This window comes from Callorhinus ursinus, unplaced genomic scaffold (genome assembly GCF_003265705.2).
Source record: "Callorhinus ursinus isolate GAN/ISIS: 27379988/994484 unplaced genomic scaffold, GSC_fseal_2.0 scaffold40, whole genome shotgun sequence".
NCBI lineage: Eukaryota > Metazoa > Chordata > Mammalia > Carnivora > Otariidae > Callorhinus > Callorhinus ursinus.
This window is the reverse complement of record NW_027397102.1, coordinates 329,038-341,746: the sequence shown is the minus strand read 5'-3', so window position 1 is coordinate 341,746 and position 12,709 is coordinate 329,038. Positions and strand designations below refer to the sequence as shown.

At 40.1% G+C, this 12,709-nt stretch overlaps 1 protein-coding gene across 1 annotated transcript; it reads right to left on the bottom strand.

The window, feature by feature from the left end:
* Window positions 1-4,302: 4,302 nt before the first annotated feature.
* On the bottom strand, window positions 4,303-11,794 carry CDX4 (caudal type homeobox 4). Its single transcript, XM_025866878.1, has 3 exons — window positions 11,293-11,794; window positions 5,668-5,813; window positions 4,303-4,509 (listed from the first exon to the last, which is right to left on the bottom strand). Exons 1-3 carry the CDS (start codon window positions 11,792-11,794, stop codon window positions 4,303-4,305), a joined length of 855 nt encoding a protein of 284 aa, XP_025722663.1.
* Window positions 11,795-12,709: the final 915 nt, after the last annotated feature.

The window sequence follows — 12,709 nt, the reverse complement described above, 5'->3', positions numbered from 1 at the left end:
GTGTGTGTGTGTGTGTGTGTGTGTGTGTGTGTGTGTGTGTGTGTGTGTGTGTGTCTATTATTTTGTGTGAGTAGTGGGGAAGAGAAAAAGTATTTGGGGTTTTTTCCAGGATGTCATGTAGAGATTAAAGCTAGAATAGCTGCTTAAAGCCAAGTCAATTATCTAGACCGTACAAATGAAATAGCAGAGACCCTTATTAATGAAGTGACCTAACCAAAAATTACACAGCCATTTAGTTGCAGAAGTAGGTAAAACTAGAATTTCAGGTCTCACTTTCCAATTTAGTGCTTCTTTTTCCATACCATGAAAATAGCTACTTTTACTATTAACTTACAATATGGATTCTGAAAACCCACAGTAGGGCACTTCTTTGCTTTGCATTGATGCTCATACTTGAAGATTCAATGCTCATATACTCTGCTTTCCCTCCACCCTCCAAACCCATCTCCATGGTATGAGAGACCCACTGATTTATCAATCATTGGTGTCCCTCAGTAGCATATTCCAACATTAATATAAAAGAAAGTGATCCCCACCTGGAAGGGTACACCTAAGTTATCTAAAGTGACTATCTCCAAAGACTAAATTCTCTAGTGAGTTCCTCCCTTCTGTATTGTTATCAGAGTTGCAGCCACTCTGCTGTATTTGTTTGCAGGTTTCTTAAGGCATAATCAACATACAGGAAACTGCATGAATTTAAAGTATGAAAGTTGATTTTTGACAAATGACACTCATGAAACCATCACCAGAATTAAGACAAGAAACATATCCAACACCCCAAAATGTTACTTATACCCTGTTGTGATATATCCCTCCTTTCCACCATCCTCCCCCCCTTGCTGACTGCTCCTGCCCTTCTTGACCTGGTTTGGTAGTGTTAAGACGTTTCAACCCAGAAAAACAGCCATACTCTATGGATCTGAGCCAAATCCTCCTTTGAAAAAAGCCAGACCCTCCTAATGATCTTTCTTTGCAGCTGTACACAAACAGCTCCCAGACTAATCAAGGGCCTTAAGAAAGAACTGGGAGATTGGAACATTTCTATAAAGGGCAAGGAGAATTCTAAAGTCTCAAATTACTTGAGGATAAAAAATTACTTGAAGGGGCACCTGGGTGGCTCAGTAGATTGGGTGACTGCCTTTAACTCAGGTCATGATCTTGGAGTCCCAGGACCGAGTCCCACATCAGGCTCCCTGCTCAGCGGGGGGTCTGCTTCTCCCTCTGATCCTCTCTCCTCTCATGCTCTCTCTCTCTCAAATGAATAAATAAAATTTTAAAAATTACTTGAAGATTTGGTGTGAAAACATGTTTCTTAAGGAAACTTTTTTCCTCTTATAAAATGGCATGAATTTGAAAAGTAATGAAAATATGAAAATCTGCATAATCTCACCATCCTAGCTGAACACTGTTAGTCATTTGGCACGTTTTTATTCCTGCTTCTTCCCTCATCAGAAAAATAATTTCTTTACTGAAACCTACTTTAAAAATTTTATTTATTTATTAATTTGAGAGAGAGAAAGAGAGAGAGAACGAGTGGGAGGGAGGGGCAAAGGGAGAGGGAGAAACAGATTCCCTGCTGAGCAGGGAGCCCCATGTGAGGCTCCATCCCAGGACCCCGAAATCATGATGTGAGCTGAAGGCAGATGCTTAACTGACTGAGCCACCCAGGCACCCCTATTGAAACCTGCTTTAAATGCAACTTTTGAGTTTTGTTGTTTAACCTTTTCTGTATATACTTCCAAGCATACACCACCATAATATAGCCATAAAAGCATGGGGTGTATGTGTTTCATGGGTCTCAGAGAAAGAATTGACATGTCTTCTTAGAGGAAGTGGCTGCAAAATGCTATTAAGAACAAAGCTCTGTATTGTGGTTCTGTTAGCAGGTTCTAGAAAGTTAGAATCTATAAAAATAAAAAAAAATGTTTCTTCTCTGTTGGACATAAGTTTATAGCAGGAAAGAACAACCCCCAGAGAAATCCAGCTGCTATAGCCAAAGATATTCTCTTTTTTTTTTTTTTTTTTGGTGAGGCAGTGTTAGGGATGAGGAAGCTAAGTACCTATGTACACTCAGAACTTAACTTCCTCATCCTTAAAATCTGCACCTCTCTCCACAGTAGATTGGAAGGACTTATTTTAATGCTGATTTTCTTTGTTCAGCACTCAGATGGCCTACTGGCCAATTAGAATGCTATAAATTTTGCCCCATAGTTATTGGAAGCAATGAGGTGGAATAGAATGTGTGCTGGCCTGGGAGTCAAGAAATCCTAGCACAGTGCCTGGCACAGAGTAAGCACTAAATAAATAATCATCCAATTTAGTACACCTGTGTTGTAATCCTAGCTTTTGTCATTAACTTACTGAAAAGTTGGTAACTTTTTGAAGAGAAAGAGAGCTTAAATTGATCTATCTTTGTTACCTTCCCCCAATATCTAGACCTGGGATAAGGAAAAAAATGGTTAACCAAAGATACTTAAGCCCCTCTGGTTTCTAGTTTCTTAAACTACAAATTGGGAGATAACAACTCTTACCTATCTCATAAGGGATAAGGGTATTAAGCCAGATAATATACAAGTGTGAAAGTACATTGAAAAATATAAAATATTACACACATGTAAGGCATTATTAAGATTATTGGTAGAAGGCCCAAATTCACTGATGGGGGGTAGGTGAGCTGGAAAAAAAAAGGGTTAAGTCTGCATTTTTAGGTCATAATTATCTGCTGGTGGGCACTGAGAGAGCTGTATGCAACTTCAGTGACATAATCTGATACCAAATGAATAGGAAGGGGCTTTGAGTTTGAATCCATCACTAGAGACTACAAAAGATCATTTTTATGTAACTCAGAATTTTCATCAGCATCCATGATTGCCTTGCTGCATATGTTTGGAAAATGAATGATTGCTTATATCTCCATTTCCCTATCAGCATCATGGGGCAATCAATACCTTCCTCATAAAATTTTTGTAAAGATGCATGCAGGAAAGGCAGAATATAACTCCAAGAGCCTGGATCAAGATAGAAGGGTTTTTTCCTTAAATCTCTTCAAGACTAAATGACATACCCCCAGGAGCAACCATAGAAAAGAAGCCCACTTTCTGAGATAAATTTCTTATTCTTAACCCAAACACAGGTAGTTAAGCTCAAGAATCTAATTTCTCAAGAATTTTGAAGCTGTATCTTGAAAGGGAAAATAAAGTTGTGCTTTGATTACTTTCCTACTTTAATAAAACTTTCTTTTAAACCATCTCAATTTAAAATGAATCAAAGTCCAGCCTTTGGCCACTTTGACATGCAAACAGTATACTGGACCAACACCAAAAACTCCAGGCAACTCTACTCACTGCAACCCAAGTTGTGTGTTTGGAACCTGTAAACTGCATCTCCTTGGGCCACACTGCATTGATATGACATAATGTAAGTAAAATTGAACAGGTTTATGGTAATAGCAAGGAGAGTGCTTATGTTAACTCTGACTGCCACTGAACTATAGCACTAGAGTGAAAAGACAGAAAGGAGATTAGAGTTTGTTCTGCATGTGGGAGAGCTGCCTTTTTACTGACTCAACCAAGCTGGGCTGTATTGTTCTAGTCTGACTTCATTATTTTGGCAAGATTTGAAATCGACACTATAGGTTGGAAGTTCTGAGATGAGGTAATTGATGCCAGAAAATGATTGATTGATGAGCAAAAATAGTCTTTCTATTTTTATATTTATATTTATATTTAATAGAAATAGTCTTTCTATTATTATTTTTATTAATCAGTGATAATGGATTCAGAATCATCTCCTGCTGATTTTTAAACATTTGTCTTGTTATGAGAATGCCGTTAGCTTTTGAATTAATCACTTGCAGAAGTAGCTACAGATGGATAAATTTCTGCTTTACCTCCCCCCACCAAGACAGCGTAAAAGAACACACCCAGCATCAAATAACAAACACAAGTACACATACACAAATGTGCCTCCTTCCTGAACTGTTTTTTACAATTTGTTCACAAGTAAGTTTCTGAAGTTGTGAATAGAGTTGCAAAGGCCTGTGATTGTAGCTTTTAATCATATAGCTTACCACCAAGTTCCTAAGTGACTGCCATATAGCATAGCACATGACAGGAGGTTTCTGAGGATGGTTTCTAACAGTAAGGGACCTCTCAATTATCTTCAACCATTGCACATCCACTTGTTCTGCATACTGCCTTATGAGAAATTACATCCTGACCTAACTCCCCTGCTGATATCTTAAGAGACCAAGAAGACAATGCTAAAGGATGGGGGACTTTCCATTTCTCTTTGCCTTTTCTTTCATTCAGAGACTATGACCTGCTGTATCTCAATAGGCTGAAATCTACGGACAGCAGATGAGGTGGTGGAAAAAGCGCTAGGTAGTTCCCCAGGGCTGATGGAGCCAGAATCACTTTGTACTGAGCCTCCACTGTTCTCAAACTGGGAGATTTTCTTTTTGATCATCTTTCTTTCCTTGGCTCTGCGATTCTGAAACCAGATTTTCACCTGAAACAAAAAAAAAATGCTTTAGATTTAATGGGGCATCATACTGAATGCAGTTTTCATAGTCATTGCTGATATTGTACAAGGATTTTAGCATTTACAAAGCCCTATCATATGTATCACTTCATTTGAGCCTCCCAGTGACCTTGTGAAGTGTACCTATTTAACAGGTTAAAAAAAAATCTGAGACTGAGAGAAGGAAAGTATCTTGCTTGAGATGAAATTTTGAGATAAAATCCAGGGCTACTGATTCTAAATGCAGTGCTCTTTATATGACACCTTATCCAACACCTCTGTTGCACAGGTAGAAATAAATGATAGAATGGCAAATGCTGAGGTGTGGTGATAAAAAGGGAGTGATTTAAATAACAAAGGTGATTACTATCTGTCATTAAAAGTAACTTCCAACAATAAGTTTAATGAAATATAGAACTGGGTGAACAAGGGTGATGAAATACTATATCTCTTGCTGGGATACCAACATGCCTTCATACCTGGATAAAGTACAAGCTGCTTGGTAACACACTAATGGACTTTCCAATTCTAGCATTCTATGATTCCAGGATTACTTCTAGACTTAAGTGAAAAAACATCAGGTAGTTGTGTAATGTCAAAGTTTAGGTAAATGGAGACCATTGATCCTTGTCATGCTTCATTGAGTACCTGCAGTATGTTAAATTTGAGGCAGGCATCGTAGAATTATACAGACCATAGAAAATTAAATTTCCAACCCTGAATAATAGAAAAACTTAGTTCAGGTAGCAGCACTGGTGTTCAGTTACTATTATAGTTTGACTAATGTGAACCAGATAATTGCCATGATTGCCAAATTGCCACTTCATACATTGGTTGTGACTACTTGGGGAGTCAATCAAGGTTTTGACTTGACTGATTAGTTCTATGGGAGTTTTAATTCTTCACCTCCTATGTCCCAACCCTTTGCTTCTCCATCTGCATACTGCCCACCACATTCAATTATTAATAAACCTACTGACCAGTGAGACTAAACCAGGAGGTCCAGTAGGATGAATGTGGGCTTTAAGAGAGCTTGGAAAATGTCTTGGTCTTCTGTTTTGCTTCCACTCTTGCTTACAGACTTCCCTAAAACCTCTGCCTATTGAAATAACTATTTAAGACATGTTGGTTTTACTTCCAGTATACCTGTCTTTCAGAAAGACCCAGGTTGACTGCCAGTTCTGATTTTCTCCGAATGGTGATGTATCTATTGCAGTGGAATTCCTTCTCTAGCTCCAGTCTTTGATGATCTGTGTAAACCACACGATACTTTTCTTTTGTCCTGGTTTTCCCTGTTAGGGGAGAAAGCAATATATTTAATCATATTTTACTTCTTTGGAGATTGTTTTGGTTGAAGGAATCACAACTACTGTTCCCATCCTTGTCTATTACTTTCAAATACGAAACAAGTACATTTTTTGAACCAAATATGTCATATATCCACTTTTCCATTAAATTCTTTGTCATCTGTGGCTGTTTTATACACATATATATGTATATATATATATAAAACCTATCACACCACCATTGACCTACTTACACGAAATTATTTTATTTTTTTATTTTTTTAAAGATTTTATTTATTTATTTGACAGAGAGCGAGAGCAGGAACACAAGCAGGGGGAGTGGGAGAGGGAGAATATTTTATTTTTTAAAGCAAACACTTAATCCATGATTTTCATTCCCTTCCCTTCCCACTCACATATAGGAACAGCATTGGCAGTAGTAGCAACATGTAGCATACGTACACTTTCCTTTACATTTTATGCAGTTCATTCATACCATTTCCTATTGAACCCCTTACCTACACTTTTGAATTATGCAGAATATGTCTTATCCCCATTTTGCCAATAAGAAACCTGAAGCTCAGTGTAGTTAAGTGGTTTTGTGCTAGTGAGCTGAAGTGCCAGGACCCAAACACATACCTCTGACTCCCAGTCCAGTATGCTAAATGTTATTACCAGTTTAAATATGCTGGGAAGCATAAGAATGGCCCAAGTGTGGCAAACTATTCTGTGATCTTGACATTATTAGTTACATACATTCATATATATATATATATATATATATATATATATATATATATATATATACTTGGGGAGTCATATATATATATATATTCTAGAGAGAGTTTTTTTGGATAATAATTTAAAAAGAAAACATTTATCGTCACTTAGATTCTGTTCTGGGATAGCCCCTATTATCTACTAGAAAAATTTTGTGTGTGTGAGGGTCTTAAATCAACTATTATTCCCAAGTGGCTAATCAGTGGGGGAAGGAGGAGGTGTTGACTTAAGCAGAATAAAATGCATATTCTAGTATTCTTTGAAAAGATATACAAACATTTGCTTTGTGTTACAGCATTTAACTAATTTCTCATGTCCTTCCTCAAATAGACTTTTATTCCTCCTTTCAAATTTTCCAAAGGTGATTAGGAAGCTTCCTTTTCTTTTCAATTTTTCTAACTCCCTCCAGGATCTTCCTCCTTTTCTCTATGGCATTTGGCAAACTGCTTCTGATCTTCCCTGGTTGTTTTTGATGTGAGGTTTTGGGGAGCGATCTGTAGGACAAAGGTTTCTTTAAAGTGGTTCTCTAAACCCCATTGAGGTGTTAAGATGCAGCACAGGCCTAACAAAGGAGCTACATAGCATCAGATCCCATCCTGAACCCTCTTTACATTCAGGAACACCAGCCAGTTGGTTTGGAATTTACAAGCCCTAAACAAATGTCAGACACTCTTTCATCTCCAGGAAAGAAAAAAAGGGACATGAACATAGAAACAAATTCTGGATGAGAGATATGTTTTAGTATTAAACTTAATGGCTGAATAACTCATGGACTAATAAACTAAACAAAACTTTTCTCCTTGAAAATTGAAAATGATGAGTCCTAGTCAGTTAACCTACCTGGAAGGCCCAAACTTTGAGCTGGTTTTTTTAAATCCAAACAGAAACCCAGGAAACCAGGGGTCTGGCATTTCGTTAGTTACAAAGGCAGAATGTATATTTGAGATCACAATGAAAACTTTGAGGTGTAATTTATTTCCAGAACCTCATATCTTACGATCAAAATATATTTTTGAAGAGATGTTTCCTAAAACCCTTTCTAATCCCAAAGTAGCTGAGTATTTAAATTCTAACTTGAGGCAGAAGTTAAAATTCAACTTGTGCATTTCTGTGTTTTCTGCTCTTTGATAATCAGTAAATATAACCAGACTTCAAGAACTCTGGAAGGTTGCAGTCCTTCCCCACCCCCATTGGTCATAAATTCCCCTCTTGCAGTTTCTTCTAAGGACAATAAAGTTAAGACCAGGCCTCTTTATTTGCCATGAAAATCCTCACCCTTTCCGGCAATATAACCCCTGAAGAAAGGAGGGATGAGGAAGAGCCAAGTTGCATATCAAAGCCATGTGAAGTGTTAAAAAGAGTCTGTTGCCTCAATCTGACAGATAAGACCTCAAACCTCAAGAAGATGTAGCTCAGGGGAAACACTGACTGCACATTTTGCAAAGGGAAATGAATTCCTCCTGTGTCCCTCCTCCTGAACTCTCTTCTCCTGTCTCATTGCCTCTGCCCCTTAAATGATGAAATTGGACTGAATGGGATTTGGACATCTTCTAGTAGAGCATAATATCCATATTCTTATACCAAACCAAAGCAAAGAGGATGAAAACCAGTTTCCTTCAATAGGGAATACAGTGCAATTGACCCTGTACAATGACTTTCTATCTTAAGATAACCCTTTGCTGCTTTTAGTTAAAAATTGCATCCAAATTCATTTAAAAAATTGTCCAGTGAAATGGTCAAAACCAAGGAGCACAATGATAAGCTTCAAGAATTAGTAAGCAGCTTATTTTCTGAAGTGTATTGAGTAAAACCTTTTAAGTATAACTTCCCCAGTGTTTTGTCCAGTGGCTTAATCAGAATTACTCAGTTACTTCCTTCTCTCCCCCTTTCCCACTTCTAACAAAAAAGCCTTTCTCCAGCTCTACTTAGATTATCACCTTGCCAAAACTCATCTGAGACTATAACTCTGGGTAAGAGAAAAAAATGAAAAAATAATTCCTAGCTGTAATGCAATGACAATGTTTAAAATATGAAAATACTAAACTTTTCACAGAACCTTTCTGTAGGTTCCTCTTCATGTAATCTTTAAAATGAGATGTGCATTGGAACAGACCACTTAGAGGACAAAGTGTACATAAAAACATCTTTCTTTTTAATCAAATCACCTAGGGGACAGACATTCACTCTGTCAGTCCCCTTTCCTTAGAAAATCAAATGTGATAATAGTCATTATGAAATGTTTCTGATTGTTCCCTAATATGTGTATTCTTCTTTCTTTAGCTTAAGGTTATTTAAAATAGTCTTCAGTAATGGGAAGACTTTTATTTGATTACCTTAATCAGAGAAGGGTTACTTCCATTTTGCAGTTCATCTAATTATCTTCTCAGCCATAAGCCAAATGTTGTCCCACAATACTACAGAGTGAAGTAGAAAATTTAGGAGGATCTGACTCATTCATTCATTTAAAACTATGTACTAAAAATACAAATGGGTGCATTTTGGTTCATAGTGGTCCACTGAGGTGATCAGCTTAATATTTTTGTGTGTAATTCATAACCTGAGATCCATAGAAGGGCTTCAGTGGATCCATGCATCTCCCAAAATTATTTAAAAACTGATGTGTGTGTGTATGTGTGGGCATGTGTGTGTATATGCACATGCATGTGGGTGCAAGTATGTATCTTTTTGTGCATTTTTCTGGAAAGAGGGTCCATACTTTTCATTATATTCTTGAACTGCTGCTAAATCTGTACCTTGGCCTACAAGCATATAGCAAAAAGATAATTTTAATTTATAAGACATTAAAATGAAATAAAGATAGACTCTAATAAAACCTCATCTACAAGATAAGCTCCAGGAGTCAGAGGCGTTCCAAAATAATTCAATTTTAAATTTCTTAATAGAATTTGGAGAAGAAAACCTTGTGAAGGTGGCATTGTACAGCCAGGTTTAAAGGTTTGTGATGGAGATATTACAAACTAAGGAGTCCCTTTCTAAACTTCTCCTGGCACCAGCATTACCCAAGAGGGAGACCTGAGCTCATAAAAGCAAATGCAAATGGAAGACTTTTAAGCAGAGAAACCTGTCATACTGTCTCTCATAAACAAAAAAGTCAAGACTCAAGATAATTTTTTTGTCCTTCCCCCCACATTGTTCTCTCTTCCAAACATACTAATGACTTTCCTCTTCTAATGTGTTTCAAAACATAATCTTGAGCTGGGAGCAGCTACTTTTTGACTTTTGTGTCTTTTGCTGATCTTAGGGCTTAGTAAATGGATGTTAATTACAACCCTAAGATTAGATGTAATAACAGCCCCAGGAGTGCCCCACCTTAACCTAATTTTTTATTCTACTTAACCAACTGACTCACCCATATTTTTAAAAATGAAGATTTACTTCCAAACACTTCAAAGCCAAGTGTTTAAGCTCTACTCTTAATTTGGGATTGCTATCCTAGTAATGTCCCAATCAACCGGAACTGCTTCTTTCTAGCTGAGAGTCCTCCTAATGGTAAAAGTTGTTCCCTTCCCACTCTCCTGCCTTTGCTTTTTAAAGGGGAGAAAAAGTGCAGAATTGTGAACTAAAGCATAATCATTATGGACAAATGCTATTGAAATTCATTTCCTCCTCAGAGGGATAAAAATGATAGAGTCAAATTTTACCAATTTTTCTCTAATGACAGAGAGTGATAGGTTGGAATAATAAAAAATGTGATAACAACTACAGCTGAAAACAAACATCTCCCCGCCTCCCCCCATCCAAGATTAAAACAGAGTGCCCATTTCCCCTGCCCTGGACTCCCAGCAGCTACCCACTCTTGCTGGTACCAGCATGGGTCAGCATTAGGCTGGAATCTCTGGGCCTTCCTGCACTCCATTACAGACCTACATCCAGCCCCTGTGTCTCCAGAAGCCTTCCTGGACAGTTATGAAGTCTTCAACCACCTATTAGTGCTGGGGCTGTTATTCCCACATGCCCTAGGGATGTTAGAGTTGAGTAGCTTATGATGTCCTGGCAGTGTGCTGTTGCCTTCTCACCTGACTCAACGCTTCCATTGGCAGAAAGGACTTTGGAAGAAGGCAATGGGTTTGACTCCAGCTTGCCTCTGCCACCTTGGGTGAAGGAAGCTGCAGCTTCCTTGAGAGGCCAGGATGACAAGGCTATTTTGCCATTGGGGCTTTTGTGGCTTAACTGGAGGGTCCATTGCCAACCAAGCACCATGAAACCAAAGTTGAGTATCACCAGCGTTTCAGGGGAGCAGACCTGCCCAGAAGGGGAAGGATTTTAAATGGAAATGGCAAGTAGAAGTGACAGCATTGGGATGGTGGCTATCTTCTTGCCTCATTCACCCATTGACCTTTCCTGTGCATCTGTTTTCCCATCTGGGCAACTACACCATTGGATCCTGAGCCTTGTGGCTCAATGTGTCCATTGTCCACCAGCTTGCTCCCTTGACACATCAGGAAATGATGAAAAACACTCCCAGGGTCGGTTTGGTTCCAAGCACTGCACTCTTCTGGCTTTGAGCGGAGGCACATACAAGGGAGGTCACTAATGGGAGGGGATCCTGGGCACTCAGCCACGCAGTGGTCCTCAGGAAACTGTCCCTGGAGAGTCCCAAGAAGTAGGAAGGCAGACAAGCCAACAGAAGTAGAAGCCAAGCAAAGGAAGGAGAAGTGTGAGGGCATTGGGATCAATTACTCACCGGTCACCTGCACTGTCTTGCGCATCCACGCATAAGGACTGTGGCGGCTTCTGTTGGGAGAACTGGCGTCCGCGGCGTCGGGGTCTATGGGGCACAGTGACCCGCTGGCTGGGGCTGGCAGGCTGCCATTGCTGCTTCCCCCGCCCGCAGGGCCCAAGTTGCTGTATTCCTGAGAGCCAAAAGTGGAAGGGCTCGAGGTCATGTCGTTCATGGGTACTGTGCCCATTGTACTGGATGGCCCGGGGTACACAGTCCAGTCTTCTCGAGGGGGACTATAGGGTGAACCCCAGACCCCCAGCGACGGCCCGTGAGGATCCATGCTGGGCATATGGGGATACCCCATGTAGTGCGCATAGGCAGGGGCCGCAGTGAAGTTGGAGGCTGGCCGGGGACTCCCACCACTCCCAGTGCCGCTAGTCCCAGCGGTGCTGCCTCCCGCGGGGCTCCTGAGAGTGCCCACGTACATGCCTGCTTCTTTTTCCAAAAGGCAGCTTCTGTACATAGTGGCTTGGGTATGAGGAAGGAGCTCCCTAAGCCATTCTCAAGTTCTTGTAAGGCCCCAGCCCGACTTTGAGAAGCAGCAGGGAATCAATAGGTCAGTCGGCAGCTGTGCTGCACGCCCTCCTGTGCCTCTCAGACTACTCCATCCGCGTTTTCTACCCGTCAGGTTTCCAGGTGACTGGTAGCCCGGTATAGATGGGCCACCAATGGCTAGGCTGACGTCAAGGGGCTTCAGGCTTTTACATAGCATTTGCATTCAAATGAAGGGCCATTTCACTTTCACAGGGACTTGTTCACTCTGAGCTCCCTCTCCCAGAGTTCCCAGGCCTTTCTGTCTCATCTTTCTCACTTTTGTCCATCTGGTCCCCATAGCACTAGTTTGTGCTTTTGGAGGCAGAAGTTCCTCCAGGGGTTTCCAAAGTGAGATGAAGACAGGAAGAAGCAGGGCGAAGTCCTGCTCTTTGGGATTCAGTCCTTACCCTGGGGCCTCCTCTTTCTGCTTAACTTCCCTTGCTTAGCCCAGCCTGCATCTGTGGTATTATTCCCTCTTCCCACATTCTCCTGCAGGGGTACTCCACTGGAACTGGCCCAGGATACCACTGAAAAGAGCTTTCCCTTCTCTGACCCGCTCCCTCCCCCAGGAGGAGGGCTTTGTTTCTAAGAACAGATTCATTTCACAAGTATATATTGTGTGTCCGCTGAGTGCTAGGCACTGCTGTAGGCACTGGGAATACAGCAGTGAAAAAGAGACAAACATTTTTGCTCTGCCTTCCTAAGGTTACATTCCAGGGGATGGCAGGCTGGATTAATTGGATGTTTTACAAATATGCACAAATTAAAGAAAGATGAAGAGAGTAGGTTACAAAAAAAAAAAAAAAGGAAAGGGAGAAGAACCATGTGGGTAATGGGCTTTCTT